General features: G+C 45.6%; 1 protein-coding gene across 1 annotated transcript; it reads right to left on the bottom strand.

Annotated features, from left to right (window-relative positions):
• Nucleotides 1-4,546: 4,546 nt before the first annotated feature.
• Nucleotides 4,547-15,603, bottom strand: p3h3 (prolyl 3-hydroxylase 3; the record flags this gene model as incomplete). The annotated part of the gene is made up of 16 exons (XM_080540534.1): nucleotides 4,547-4,955; nucleotides 5,832-5,972; nucleotides 6,920-6,995; nucleotides 7,752-7,869; nucleotides 8,129-8,279; nucleotides 8,745-8,840; nucleotides 8,962-9,089; nucleotides 9,635-9,714; nucleotides 9,809-9,861; nucleotides 9,972-10,061; nucleotides 10,520-10,662; nucleotides 11,661-11,792; nucleotides 12,137-12,329; nucleotides 13,509-13,667; nucleotides 13,984-14,168; nucleotides 15,303-15,603. 16 exons carry the CDS (start codon nucleotides 15,601-15,603, stop codon nucleotides 4,794-4,796), a joined length of 2,208 nt encoding a protein of 735 aa, XP_080396660.1. The 3' UTR covers nucleotides 4,547-4,793.
• Between the last annotated feature and the right edge of the window lie 882 nt (nucleotides 15,604-16,485).

Genomic DNA, 16,485 nt, shown 5'->3' with positions numbered 1-16,485 from the left:
TACATAATGTAACAAACATAGCAGCCGTTACGGTAGAAATGATCAAGAACAGCCATATGAACAGCCTACTCACCAATACAGGAAATTCTTCTGTTAGGTTGATGGACTGCTCTCGCTCTTCGCTGGTCCCTCTTTTTTGTTATCATACATGTACCCCACCCCTGTTACTAGATCTTTCCTTGTTTCATTCACTTTTCCTGCACAGAAGGGATATTCCTCTCTCTCTCTCTCTCTTTTTTTTTTTTTCTCTCTCTCTCTCTCTGCTGCTCCGGTGAGGAACAGAAGAGGATTGGAGGGGATGAAGAGAGATCAGGGATGAAGGGATCAACTCTGGATGGACAGAGAGAGAGAGGGGTAGGTGGATGAGAGAAAGGGAGAGAGAGAGGGAGAGGGAGAGGGGAGAGAGAGAGAGGGGTAGGTGGATGAGAGAAAGGGAGAGAGAGAGGGAGAGGGAGAGGGGAGAGAGAGGGGGGTAGGTGGATGAGAGAAAGGGAGAGAGAGAGGGAGAGGGAGAGGGGAGAGAGAGAGAGAGAGAGGGGTAGGTGGATGAGAGAAAGGGAGAGAGAGAGGGAGAGGGAGAGGGGAGAGAGAAAGAGTTAGGGAGAGGTAGAGGGGAGAGAGAAAGAGAGGGATGAAAAAGAGAGAGAGGGGTAGGTGGATGAGAGAAAGGGAGAGAGAGAGGGAGAGGGAGAGGGGAGAGAGAGAGAAAGAGTAGGGAGAGGTAGAGGGGAGAGAGAAAGAGAGGGATGAAAAAGAGAGAGAGGGGTAGGTGGATGAGAGAAAGGGAGAGAGAGAGGGAGAGGGAGAGAGAGAGAGAAAGAGTTAGGGAGAGGTAGAGGGGAGAGAGAAAGAGAGGGATGAGAAAGAGAGAGAGAGAAAAAGAGAATGAGAGAGAGGGTGGGAAAAGGGTACACCAAACAAGGTGTGGAACCAGGCCGTGGGGTCAAAAGACGGACATTGGTGTGAAACTAAATACAGAGGGATGGAAATCAAAATGGGGAGGGGAGGAGGAGTTGTACCACCAGAAAAAGGTAAATAGAAGACTTGAAGACATGACTTTTTATGGTGCTATGAAAATGTCTTGACTGGTCTGACATGGGAGCTCACTGTTTTGTAAACTTTGAGAAAAGTCTAATATTAGAAAGTCCTGAGGCGGAGAGGGAGATGGACAGAGAGGGGGACTGGATGAGTGGACACCGGTGACGTCAGTAAGTAAGTAACACAAATCTCAGGGCAGGTCAAAAGTAACTCCAGTATTCTTAGTGTATTTCTCGGATCCCTGGTCTGTGAACTGGAGATGCACTCACCCAGATGCTATTAGCTAACTCTGTCAGATGGTTAGCTTACTTACACCAATTTAGTCTGCCATCAAGTGCTACTGAAATATGAATTCATGTGAACTTTTCAAGGAAAATAAGTATCCTGGTGGTACTGAGAATGTAAATGGACAGTTTCTCTATTACTCTCCCTTAATGACTTAACTCCAAGGAAAGGAGCACTTAACTTCAAATGTTGTGTGAGTGTGTATGTGTTCAACTCAGGCCCGGTGCCAGAACCAACACCATGGGTGGGCTGGGGTGGGGGGGGGTTACGGCAGCGGTAGCAAGGCCGACAAAAACGTCTTAACTTTTGATTGGTTGGGTGGGCAAGACGCACATTTTGGGTGGCCATCACCGCTGGCCTTGACCCTTGACCCAAATGACCCTGGTTTTATACGCTCGAGAGAGACAGACAAGAAAAGATAAACGGAGATAGAGATAGAGTCTGAGAGAGAGAGAGAGAGAGAGAATGAGAGAGGGAGAGGAATGCCAAACACCACAGAGTACCACAGAGGGATTATAATCTATTAGGCTTTGTGTGGTTCGTCTCTGTCGCTTCGAACACATCCAGCTAAGTTACACATGTCGCCAGTGAGCCTGTGGAGTAGGCCTAGAGAAGCTTTTGGCTGCTGGACCAGGACAGAGCCTCCTGCTGTTGGGACTGATGCTATATAATACAACCCATTAGCGACCCTCTGACCCAGTCTTAAACAAAGGATGGATGGGGGGTGGGGGGGGGAACTGGATTAAAATGTCAAAACATACAGCCATGGAATTCAGGCATCCACATCTAGCACACTGGAGTAGAGGTGTTTTTTTTTACTATTAGCAACACATAGTCTGTCAATTGACTGATCTTTAGTGATTGTGTGTACTTTTATCGTGTGGTGATAGCAACCAAATGAAGTTCCCTTGCTGGGAAATGAGTACTGTAAAGCAGCGTTTGACTTGACAGACAGATTTTGTATAGAATCCTATGGAAACACAGAGGTACAGTATATTCAGGGAAAATGACAAGAGTCAAGACTATTAACACTATTAAAAGGACACTCTGCGATGCTTTTTAAAATGATTTCTGGCCTGTGATGTCTCCAATTCATCATTACATAAAGAGAACCTTTTGCTAATCTTGTGGTATTCAAGAAAGAGAGAGATGTCAGATTTTTTTTTTGTGTGTGTGTGTGTGTGTGTAAAATATGGGCATTTCTGCTTTAGGGTTAGGGTTAGGGGATAGAGACAATAGAGATTGATAGGAAGGATTGGTGAGACAGAGGGGGATGACATGCAGGATATGTCGACGCCCGGAATTGAACCAGGAACCTTGCGATGAAATGGTCTGCACCTTATTGTGCTACCTACGCCACTTTAGGTGCCCAGAGAATCAGATCTGTAACGCTGGTATGGTCTTACATAGATAAGACATCCACACATCCAGCTGACGCATAATTAGAGCACTGGATCGTGAGGGGACTTAGTGTTGAGTATGCTTAAGATGCATTACATCGATATAACGCCTACTTAAGTGTAGATTAACTCCGTGTTTTTAGTGAATTACACACTGCTCGAGTGTGTGAGGGATGGAAAAGGTTAAAGCCCGGTGCCATTAACGGTGCCATGTGCCGACCCAATTCTGTGTTGATGGGGGATTATAACACAGGGGGGGTTAAGTAAGAGGGTTAATATGGGTCGTAAGCATTGCTTGGTGGAGAAGGGGTGGGTAGAGTGGGCAGTGTGGGTGGGGGGGTATCTGGGCTGGTTTTAATGGGAGATAGAAGATGGGGGGTTGAGATGGGATGGGATGGGATGTGAGTGAGCGGGTGTCACTCTGTGAATGATTAAATGATGATGGATTACTATTCCATATTCTAAATGGGAGATTTTGTAAGCTTCATAAACAAATGCATTCATTTATGAGGGATTAACAGTAATCTCCCCCCCCCCCCAACCTCCCCAGTCTCTCTCTGTCTCTCTCACCCTGTCTCCTCCTCTGTCGCTTTTTGTCCCGTCTCTCATTCGCATCAGTTTTAATGCACTAGCGCTGGTCCATCATGTCCATCTCTCTCCCCCCCCTCTCTCTCTCTCTCTCTCTCTCTCCCTCTATCTATTGCCGATGATATACAGTAAGGCCAGGCCTAGTCAAGCACAGTTTCAGAGTCAGGGCAGTTGTATGCTCTGCTGTACTGTCTACATTTACATTTGACATTTCTGGCATTTAGCAGACGCCCTTTATCCAAAGCAACTTACAACAACAAATACATTTGTCTAAGTAAGTGAATCATCTATCCATCAGTCATCATAAGAAAGAATAATCTATGCTAGGACCAGGGGCCTTTGGCAGTTACAATGCTAGAAGAAGAAGAAGAATTCTTTTGATTTTAAAAAATGTATAGCAGAGAAAGTGTACAGTGGGGTAGTGGGGGATGAGGAGGTCTTTATAGTTAAGATGTAGCCTGAAGAGATGGGTCTGTCTTCAATCTATGGAGGAAGATAGGTAGCAGTCCTGATAGCACTGGGAAGCTCGTTCCACCAGTGGGGAGCAAGGACAGTGAAATGTCGTGACCAAGTAGCGCGAAGTCTGCATCCACGTAGAGGTGGCGGTGACAGGAGAGTGGCCGGGCAGGGGTTTGGGGGGTGACCAATCGGGAGGGGCTGTTTCCTTTACCCACTATCTCTCTCCTCCACTATCTACCTCCCCTCTGATTCTCTCTCCCCCTCTCTCACACAAACAGACACAAAGACCCCCCCACTCCCCCGACACACACAAACCAAACCACACCACACCATTAACCCTCTCTTAATTTCGAGTCTAATCTCCGTACAGCTAAACAGCAGGGACTCCTCTGAGGTATAATCGGTTGATTTGATGCACTCTATGAGCCCACACCTATTTCCATGACAACCCCTCCCCCTACCCCTCTCTCTCTCTCTCTCTCTCTCTCTCTCTCTCTCTCTCTGTGTGTTGATCTGGTATGTTAACACTCCACGCCAGTTTTGGGTCACTTTTCTTTTTTCTTCTTTAATTCCATTCATCTTATTTTCACATTTATTACAGTCACACACACTACGACACAAATGGACTGATTGTCAATGGAGAGAGAGAGAGAGAGAGGCATTCACCTACACACGCTTTTACAAGTCTCACAAAGAGAGAGAGAGAGAGAGAGAAGGAGAGAGAGAGAGAAGGAAAGAGAGAGAGAGAGAGAGAGAGAAGGAAAGAGATGGGGATGGGGGCGGCGGCAGAGAGAGAGATACTGAGAGAGTAGGTAGGTAGTGATTGAAAATCCAGGTATAAAAATAGAGAAGAGTTCATGGGTCTTTGGGGGAGAAGAGGCTTGTTGCTGGACTGTTGACGGGTCAAACCAATACAGTAGGACGGGGGGGACCGGGGGACCGGGGGGACGGAGGGGTTGAACAGAACTACCCTGTTGGTTGGGTTGGTTCAGTCTTTGAATCCATCATGGCTGTCTCTCTCTCTCACAGTTCATCTTTCCCCCCGGTGACCCGGCCCCTCCCTTTACTCCTCTGCTGGCTTCTACCACTACGGGGTACTGCGGGGGCGCCCACTGCCTCCTTTTTCTCCTCTTTCGTCAGACTCACTCCATCCGCAGCAAACACAGCCTCCGCCTCCTCCCGTTCCTGAGGAACAGAAAGGTAAAGTCGTGACGTTAGAATTATAAGGTTCTATCTCCATTTTTGTCAAAATTGAGTTTTTTTACATCATCTGATCCATTAGGTGTTTATTAATGCCTGTGTGGTGTTATTTTTAAAATGTTGACATTTTTGAGTTAGTAATTAATCAAATACAAATGTTCCATCTCACAAAACATAATGGAATGTAAAAACTTTGACGCTCAATATCTCTGAACTACCCTAAACGGAGATAGAACCTTATAATTCTAAGCTCACGAAGTGACGTAGAACTTGCTTGTTTTTAGACGGACTAAGTGTAAAGGCTGAATACCTTAGGGTACATGCACAAACTTTCTATTAAATGCTTTTTGTTGAAGGTGAAGTATGCACAACAATATATTAAGAATGCAAGTGTTGATAAGATCGGACAAGAGACAGAGAGTTAGCTTTGGATATTGTGAACGACGATAAAAAAAGCGACCGTTTTTGCATTGGGTTCGGTTTATTTGTCTCCAGGTGATCTTGTTGCTATGTACTGTACATACTGTATAGAATATAGATGTTGCTATGCGAACCAGTTGCTTTTAAAGCATAATTCAAATGTATCCACAGCCTGCCTACATTCCAAACATGATTGGCTAACCCTCCAAGGCAGCCCATAACAGTTATTTTATTTTTTCTGAGTGGGGCAGTCCCACTCATATTTTTCTTTTTATTGACAGATACAGTAGAGATTATGACAGGAAAGATGGGTGAGAGAGAGAGGAGGGATGACATGCAGGATATGTCCCCGGCCGGAATCGAACCGGGGACCCTGCGGTTACATGGTCAACGCTTAACCCGCTACGCCACCTAAGCGCCCCAGCCCATCACAGTTCTCACCATGTCCCTGTGTTGTTGCTCCTTGGTGAACCAGAGGTGCAGTGCACACCTGCGGCCGGAGGTCACGGCTGTGATGCCATTGGGGTTGACGGGACCGGAGGAATACCCTACGAGTCTGCCACAGCTGGGCCTCACCCGGGCCTACAGGAGAGAGAGGGCTCGTAGTTCAGAGGTCATGGGGGGGGGGGGGGGGGGGGTCAAAATGTCACATCAGGCATCAGTGACTGCTCCTGGTGTTTCTGGACACCTCTCGGAAATGAGAAAGACGTCAAATTCGTCTTTAAAGTTTTTTTGTTTTTTTTCAAATTTTCGTTTTTTTAGCTAACATTCAACTCGAAGATGTGAAGTACCCACTCGTTATTTTTCCGAACAGTTTTACGTTCATTAAATAAGTGTAATCTATAACACAATGACTTCGTTTCTTGTTGTTTGATGGGGATTCATTATCTTTGATGGGGATTTTCTGTGCTTAGTGATTTCCGGTGTAGCAACTTTCAAATACTCATGTCGTCTTCAATTTGTTTCCGATTTCAATGTATGATGCATCATTTGAAAGCTTACAATCTGTAGTTTAAGCACATGTAAAAAACTGAAAAATGATTTCGCCTACAGGTAGCCCTTTTCATTGGGCTGTGTCACATCAGGAAGGGCCTCATTTAATACTTCAGAAATCCTTCCTTTTGTGATGCAATCACTGACCTGACATGACTGTTAGGCTGCGAAAAAGAGTTCTAGTCCAAAGGGTCTTTTGCCTCCTGAGTTTCAAGGTTAAAGATTTGATTTTGACTGATTTTTGGGGTTTTCCTCCTCAGAAACGAAAGAATGCAACTGAGAAGGAGATGTGTTTCTTTCCTTGGAGGTGTGGGTTTCATGTACCATCCAAAGCCCAACCTTCACATTTGTCAGGAAAAGGAGAGGTGTCAGAACCGCTCTGGCCAATAACGGTCTGTTCTCAATCTGACTCGATTTAGACATTTTGGGGCTAGAATTCTAATTCTAGAATCTATGCCTACTACTGGTGCTACACATACCATTTTCAACAGGACAAGTTGTTTTCTTTTGGGATTCAAGCGTAAGTAGTGACTTACTGTTACGGTCTTGGCGTCCCTGTCTGTAAAGATGAGATCCCCGCCGTCAAAGTCTTCGTTCAGATAGAGCACAGCACTGCAATGGAATCGGACAGGATTAGTACATAAACCTTGATTTAGTCCAGTTTAAAAGTTAAACCATGTTGGTGCAACCCATCCTTATGTCCTATTTCATGTGTCATTCATTCCATTTATTCAATTAATTTATGTATTTAAAGTTGATAAATAAATGAATCCATAGCCTAGCCTACTTAATTGTAAAATAAATCAAATTCAAAATGTATGCATTATGTGCACAGGACAGCCCTTCAACAATGCTTACGAGCTACCTCTCAACAGAGCACTGACTAATCAGACAGGGTCGGCAGTCATCTAGAGAGGTGAACTCAAGTCATTGTTTAGTCTAAAGAGATGGTAGGGGTGTCACAGCCAGTAACTAAAGCAGTATGAACAAGGCTACCAAGAAGTTGCACTGGCAGGTCATTCATATAATCACTGCAAACCCCTGTCATTTTAACTCCACACTACCCCCTACATGCCATATGTATAAGTGCAAAGGCACCACAAACTACTGTAATTACTCTGATATATTTGTGTACGTGTGTATGTGTGTACATGTGTGTGTGTATGTTACGGTACATGTGGGAATACGGAAAACTAGGGTTAGGGTTAGGTGCTACGTCGGCTTGCTACATGCTGGCATGTCTAACCCTAACCCTAACCCTACCCCTAACCCTAACCCTAACCCTAACTGTAGCACCCTAGCACCTAACCCTATCCCTAGTTTTCCCACATGTACCGTATTCCCACATGTACCGTAACATGTACATACCTCAGGTCTCTGTGTGTGAAGGCTGGCGGCTCTTTCCAGCACTGTCTGGTCTCTGGCTCCAGTATACAGTTGTCCACGTGGACGGGGTGAGACAGGTCCAGCCTGCCCTGCTGCTCCCCTAAAACAGAACCACAAACCCGTTAAGCAGGTTTAACACAAATTTAAATTTAACAGAACAACAAAAAGCAGCAACACAGCAGGAGGTTCTTTTTGGCTGCACTTAAATTGATGACATTTTTATTCAATCATTTATCCATTCCAATGAACGAAGAGCACATTGGGAGCCTCAAACAAGTGCAGTGTCACTTGGTTTTCTTGAAAGTGCTCTGCTCAATGATCCACCACCTGGGAAGGTTGATTGGATGAACGTTACGTACCAGCGATGGCGCTGCGGCACACCAGGTGTGTGAAGGAGAAGAAGAGGCCAGAGGGGCTCCTGAAGTAGGAGTGGAGGAGGTTCCTCACCCGCTCCCCTATCTCATGCAGTAGCCTGACATCGGTCACGTTCACCATGCCGTCCTGGGCCAACTGCAAGAGTTAGGAATCAGTTCGTGAGCTTAGAATGATAAGGTTCTATCTCCGTTTAGGGCAGTTCAGAGATATTGAGCGTCAAAGTTTTTACATTCCATTATGTTTTGTGAGATGGAACCTTTGTATTTTATTAATTACTAACTCAAAAATGTAAACATTTTAAAAAATAACACCACACAGGCATTAATAAACACATAATGGATCAGATTACGTAAAAAACTAAATTTTGAAGAAACATTTTGAGATGGAGAAAGAACCTTATAATTCTAACGTCACGAGTTAGGGATAAGGTCAATGTTACCATGCTGAGTAATAAGATTCATTGTTGAAGAAAGAGATAGATTGAGTAAGAAGGGAGAGGGGGGGGGGCTAGAGACAGAGAAACGCAAATAAATTACCTTTAAAACAGTAAGGAACAGAAAAAGAAAAAGAAAAAGTACAGGGGTCAAAGGTCACTCTCACCTTGGTAGCTTTGAGGACAGTCAGGCCCTCGAACTTCTCGTGGGGTGTGTGTGGGGACCGTCGGCCCCGGGAACTGTCCCCAAATGACGCTGCAGCCTATCAGAGATAACAGGAAAGAGGGATGCATATTTTATAAGTAAACTTCCTCTTCCTGTGTTTCAGGACATTTTTTTCCATCGATTTGTGATTTAATCATACAACAATACTTTTAGCTCACGGTTGCTAGGTGCAGTATGGTGTCACACTCCTTCTGAGACAGAACTCCGTCCAGCACCACGCGGTTTGTCCCGTTCAAAGCCAGGTCGTCCATGGCGATCGTCACGCCGACCTGAGGGACGGGACCCCCTGGGGGAGACGACAAAAAAGGAAGGATGAGGAGGGAGGACACACACACTCATGCTCACGCACGCACACACACACACACACACACACACACACACACACACAAACACACACAGAGAGAGGAGGAACTGACACAGAAACAGTCTCTCTCTCTCACACACACACACACACACACACACACACACACACACTCATGCTCACACACGCGCACACACGCGCACACACACACACACACACACACTCATGCTCACACACGCACACACACACACACACACACACACACACACACACACACACACACACACACACACTCACACACACACACACACACACACACACACACACACACACACACACACACACACACACACACACACACACAGGGTTTGAATGATCCCCCAGGGGGGGGGGGAATGCTGAGAATAGTGGGCTGAAATATATACAGTAATATATACAGTTGTATTTGTGTAGTGGTACTCATGTTGGCCCTGATTGGTAGTTTCAACCATTAGAAAAAGCATGATACATACGCCAATGCTTTTTCTTACCTGCATAGAACCCACTGTCATCCATCTCCACCACCTTCTCCTCTTCCTTCATTTTCTCATTCAATCTCTCCCTCTCTGCTCTGAAAAACAAAAGGAAAAGGGCTTTTCATTTTCCAAAAACCCCTCCTCCCCCCCACCGTTCTTTTCCATAAACTCCCTCTCTTTTCCTCTCACCTCCATGTTTCCCTCAGTGATTCAGGAACGACATCTTCAGGAGTCCAGAGATCCTGGCAGGGAGGAGAAAAAACAAATAGGGAACAATCATTGGGTGGAAACTTCTGGAAATGATTCATGTACTACACACTTAAGTCAATGGGACAAGCCACACAAGTCTTACTGGGTCTGTGAAGTTGACGTTCAGGTTTTTCATTCCGAAGTAGAGCAGTGTCTTCTCCTGCAATGAGCGACTCACATATCTGGCTATCTCCTGTGAGTAGACAGACAGACGGACAGATAGGTGTGCGAACACACACACACACACACACACACACACACACACCACACCACACCCCACCACACCACACCAAACCACACCACACCACACAACACCACACAACACACGGACGGACGGACGGACGAACAGACAGACAGACAGAGACACACACACACACACACGGACGAACGGACGGACAGACATATAGACAGACAGACAGACAGACAGGCACAAACACACAGAGTGAGACAGTGGCAGAGAAGCTTATGGAGAAAATAAACACACTCCACAATAGTGAGAAGCATTAAGCTTTAACGTGAGCATATTTCTTAAATGTACCTATCTGTGCCGTTTTTATTAAGCAGAAACTCTACTGAAGTAGACAAATCGAAGAGTTGGGAGGGAGATGGGGGGTTTAATTCAGACTGAACAGCAGCAGTACTGTACTGTACCTGTTGTGGTTGTGTGCCTTGAGCCTCAGTGCTGCCCCCTAGTGTCTTAAAGTAGATCTGCAGCTGGCTGAGGGAATCTGTGTTTGAGGGGTAGAACAGCAGGAGAGACCGAAGAGTCTGCACTGCTCCTCCAATGTCACCCACTGTGGTGGGATGAGAGCAGGGTATATACAGGAATCTTGAGGTTAATTTCAATACCTTTCTAAGACTTTTTAAAGACTTTGTCAATATTTTTCCAGACCTCACCGCCACTTCGAGCTGTAGCCGTTTACATCAGTGACACCTTTAACTTAACAGTTTGAGTTTGCAATAGACTAGACCACTATCATACAACACAATTTCCGGTTCATCTTTGTTTTTGAATAAAACGAATAAATTCACGAACTTTTACTAAAAGTTTTTAGGACTCAAACTCTTTGGACAGAGTCTAATTCAGAAAAATACCTACAAAATTCAAGACCTCATAAAATCGTGATAAGACTTTTTAATACTACTACTTAGTCTTGATTTTCCCAAAATTGATTTATCAACTTTTAATACTTTTCAAGACACCGCGGATACCCTGGAGAGAGAGGCAGGCCCCGGTCAGACACAGTTAGAAGATCTCCCAATTATTACATCAGGTTCCACAGGTGGAATAAAACACTAGTATAACAGAATAAGGCCTAAACAGTCCAAATTCTCCAACCCCTACCTACGCATAACCTATATTGTGGTTACACAGACAATATCTAGATTTTGGATTTGAATATGCTGGCCTCTATCATTCAAGCCCAAATATGTGACAGTGGCCGGCTGGTGAAAGGGGGTTCGCCAACCAATCAAATTGTTCAGACTTTTATTTAGAAAAATGGGAAATACATTTCAACGTTGTTGAAAATCACAACACACACTCGCTAGGCAAGCCAAAATATTGCCACGCAATGGATTCAGTGAGCAATCCCCCACTGCTACCTAGTTAACTAGAACACTACTTTACATTGTTAGCAGGCTCACAAAACAAGCTGTGTTAGTTGCCTAGCGACTGTGTCATTTTCAACAACAACAGCTTTTTCTAAATAAAAGTCAAGAACATTAAATCGGCGGCTGCTTGTTACCCCTTTCACCAGCAGCTGTCACATTATGACCTCTCTTCTCTGACCTTTGAACTGTGCACTGTGTAGATGCTCCAGCTGCGTTGGCAAGAAGTCCTCTTGGGGTGATATCCTGCCGGGGTGTGTCGCCACCTGGGTCACACAGGACTGGAGGCAGGACAGGAGAGAGAGCGAGAGCACTGGAACCATCACATAGAGAGATACAAAAAGGACATGTCAATAAAAAAATATTTAGCATGGTCGACCACATGTCGTTGTGTGTCCTGGTCCACACTTAGGGCTTTCACACCGACAAAGAACCGTGCCGGTTCGCGTTCGGGAACCTCCGAACGTTGGCACTGTCTGGCGAACGAGCCCGCGTTCACGTATGAATAGACCTATAACACTTGTATGAACGCGGGCTCGTTCGCCAGACAGCGCCAACGTTCGGAGGTTTCCGAACGCGAACGCGAACCGGCACGGTTCTTTGCCGGTGTGAAAGCCCTAAAAGAGGATTCGGGGTCTTTGTGGCTCTTCTTCCTACCTGCGGCCTTCTCAAACACCCCCTCTGCCCCCTCCTCTCCTCTGTCCTCCGGGAGCCTCTGGGAGGCCACCTCACACTGCACCCTGCACTCCTCCGTCTGTCCCAGCGTCTCGTTCACACACTCCCTCCATTTCTCCACCGCGTGTACCCAATCAGAGGAGGCCTCGGAGAGGAGGGCAGAGTCATACAGAGCCTGTGGGTGATGGAGGGATGGAGGAGGATAGGGGGGGAGTATGAATGAATGAATGAATGAATGAATGAATGAATGGACTTTATTGTCATTGCTACAGTACAGGTACCAAACAACGAAATGTAGGTAGAATAGGAAGAAAAGATAAAGAGCAAAATGAAGAAGCTAGCTGTTAGCTTATTCAGTAAAAAGGAGCACACTACACATGACACACCAGAATACACTGTATTACAAGTGTTATTGGGAATGCAGAGCATATAAGCCTGGAATAACAATGACTCAAACCTAGCCTTACTGGGAGAGAATTTATTACGTCATTATTATTATTTATTTGTTATTATTTGATTTTAGAGAATCACACAGCTGTAAGGTGTAACTCAGAAAAGGAGGTGTGTGGTGTGCAAAGCACTGTGGGAGATGAAGTCAAGCCAATGGCTAATCTGCCATTGTTCTGTTTTCAACTGTCTTTCTATTGGCTTAATGAAGGCCAGGTTTAGTGTGTTGGTCCACCATACCGCATTTGGGCATTTGGGAAGAAGTTTTCTGGGAACGACGGTAGGAATGCAGAAATCACTGTGTGAACTTTAAACCCTCAGGACTTTGGTTTAGGGAGAGAGGAAGTTAGACATAGAGGAATGTCACACCTCAGGCCATGGCTGGGTTTTCTAACTACACCTCTGAGACGTGTTAATGACAGGCCGGCTTGAATACTTGAAAGACCCAAGTAGGTCTAAATGGACTGACTTATATAGTGCCTTATTCCAAAGCGCTTTACAGCGGTCTCTCATTCACCCGTTCACACACACATTCACACACCAATGGCGGCAAGCTACCATGCAAGGCGCCGGCCCGCTCATTGGGAGCAATTTTGGGGGTCAGTGTCTTGCCCAAGGACACCTCGACACGTGGCCAACCGCCGATCTGCCGACCTTGCGATCATTAGACGCCGGCTCTACCTCCTGCGCCACAGCCGCCCCTACATGGGACATTGGCGATGCTTAGGGGATGAGTGAGAGTGTGAGCAGAGCAATATTCAGACCGCTCCTCTTACTATTGGGTCTATTGTTGCAAAAGTGCTTTGAGATCGACAATAAAGTAAACATGGGCTCTTTATCATTCTAGCGGTCAACCGTTTCTCTCAGTCCCATCCCACGAGTCATCATCCCTCTCTCCCTCCCTCACCCAGTGTTTCTCCGCCTCCATCTCTCTGTCCTGGAAGGCGTCCTCTGTCACTCCCTCCATCCGTCGGTACTTCTCAATGTTGTTCCTCATCTCCAGGTGACTGGGGTTGGCCGTGAAGAAAGTATACGCCGCAGACGCTGCCTTCTGCACCTTCCCCAACTAAGAAAGAGGAGGGAGGAGAAGAGAAGAGAAGAGAGGAATATGAGAAAGGGTCGAAAATAGGAGAGAGAGGAAACCACAACAGGGGCAAAGGAAGAGCATCGTTCACTTTTCATCGACTCTAAAGAGTAGTGCCTCTGTTACAACACTGTGCTCTAGAAGATTTTCAGACATCTTTGAGGAGGATGGGTGGTGCTCGGTGCTTATGGCCGTCAGTAAGTTCATGGATCACAGGTAGACAGTGGCAGGCTTGAATAGTGTTCAGGTTTATATCATGCATAGCATAACCACATAATGGCCAAGTAATGAAGCATACCTTATAATAGGTGACCTGCAGGAAGTTGTAGGGGTTTCGGGTGGTGAACTCATATTCGATGTCTTGAGAGACAGGAAGCTGCCCAGCAGGAGTGATGGCCCGTCCCAAACAGAACCGCACACACTCGGCCCGCTGCTGCACCCAGTCCAGAGCCCACAGGTCCCAGACGCTCCCCTCTTCTGAGTCTGAGGTCACAGAGATAATACCATAGAGATGCAGCATTATTTCACATTTCGTGACGTTAGAATTATAAGGTTCTATCTCAATAATTGGTCAAAATTTAGTTTTTTACATAATCTGATCCATTAGGTGTTTATTAATGCCTGTGTGGTGTTATTTTTAAAATGTTGAAATGTTTGAGTTAGTAAATCATAAAATAGGTACAAAGGTTCCATCTCACAACACATAATGGAATGTAAAAACTTTGACGCTCAATATCTCTGAACTCCCCTAAACGGAGATAGAAGCTTAGAATTCTAAGCTCACGATTTCCAACTGTAGGCCCACATTTTCTGTTGTACCTAATCGACAGGACGATATTACACCTGGATATCCGGGGGACACTGGCAACCATTATGTAAACACAGAACCTCCATAACTAAACAGTATAAGCTATACTACAATAATGTGGTCAGTCATTATGGAGCAATAACCCGCAGCAATATATCTATAATAACAAATGTATAGATTATAGAGAGATGGATAACTGACCTCTCTACTGCTAACCCATGACAGACACTATACTAGCTAAGGCTAGATTTTTGACGTGGTTAGAACTGGGAAAGGTAGCCCTATAGTTATTACACGCACGAGAGAGCCACCAGCATTCACACACAGAGACCTGAGATGACACACACACACACACACACACACACACACACACACACACACACACAGGGAGAGAGAAGGAACCGACACAACACAGAAACAGTCTCTCTCTCTCTCTCACTTACATTCTCAAACACACACTCTCACACACACTCTCACACACACACACACACACACACACACACACACACTTGTGCAAGTGTTGTATCAAGTTTACAAACACAACGTTTACAACACAAACACACACACACAGAGAGAGGAGGAACCGACACAGAAACAGTCTCTCTCACACTCACTCACACTCACACTCACACTCACACTCACACTCACACCCACACACCCCCCCCCCCCCCACACACACACACACACACACACACCCCCCCCCCCCCCCCACACACACACACACACACACACACACACACACACACACACACACACACACACACACACACACACACACACACACACACTTTGTGCAAGTTGTGTTGTACCGAGTTTCTCGAGCTTGTCTTGTCCGGCGGACACACAGTCGTCATGACACTGGCGTCGGGTCCGAGCCTGCGCCTCCCGAGTAGAGAGAGACTTCTCCAGGAGCTCCGCAGCTCTCTCCCACTCCTCGTTAAAGTACGCCCGGACCCCGGCGTAATACAGCACATCATAGGGCTGGATCAGGCCCGACAGAGACCCCGCAGAGGAAGCTCCGCTGCCAGCAGCAAGAGAAGTTAAACTAAAGCAGAGAAGAGAGATGTGCAGCGCCACGTATGCGCCGAAACGCTGGGAGCGGAGCGCCATGGCCGGATGGTCCACCAGTATGGAGTTATTTTTTGGAGAAGGAAAAGTGGGAGGAGGGAGGGAGGGAGGAAAAGTGTGGAAAAAGCAAGAAAGACGTGCCTGGCATTGAAGAGAGGAGGGAGATGAGGAATGAGGATAGGGGAGGTGAGAGGCATGGAAAAGAGGCGGTACACACAGCCGTCTACATACATACTGTCAAAACATTAGTTAAGCAGCTAATGTTCAAAACTAAGTTAAAGACCCACCTGTTTTCTGCTGTCTATGTGCCATAGGCTGTGTATCTGTGCTGTGTAATTATGTTTATTTATTTTTTTGAAATAGTTGTTTTTACATTTGTTTAAAATTGTTGCTTTTACCTATTGTGTGTTTTTAAATTGAAATAGTTGTTTTATATTGTTTTAAACTGTGGCTTACCTATTGTAAAGCACTTTGACGTAAAGTGCTATACAAATAAAGGTATTATTATTCTATAGCCTACTCGTTTAGGCATAGGCCTACCTATAATAAACGAGTGTAGGCCTACTCTGTTACATGATCATATTCTATCATCATCTGTTATTTTCCCTTATCTAATTTCACGTTTCCCAATCACCAAACATTGGAAAAGTGCATCCTTGGAAAAATAAAATGGCACATTTTTGTTTAATGTTGTGGACAGATAAAAAACTAAAAACAAGCCTAAGGTTCAGGTTTAAGTAAGTTTGAGTTGAGGAACATGTTTCTCCCTCCATCCACAGGGAGGCAGTAACCCATTGGTGCTGTAAAACCCTGACGGCGAGTCATTTATATATTACCGTAATTCTTCCAAATGTTGCGCGTACACAAAAGCAGCTGCCTCACCATTATCAAACACAACAGCCGCATTTGACTTTACAACAACTA

The sequence above is a fragment of the Nansenia antarctica genome (assembly GCF_963989245.1).
Source record: "Nansenia antarctica genome assembly, chromosome: 10".
NCBI classification, from domain to species: Eukaryota; Metazoa; Chordata; class Actinopteri; order Argentiniformes; family Microstomatidae; genus Nansenia; species Nansenia antarctica.
This window is presented reverse-complemented; position numbering and strand designations above follow the sequence as displayed.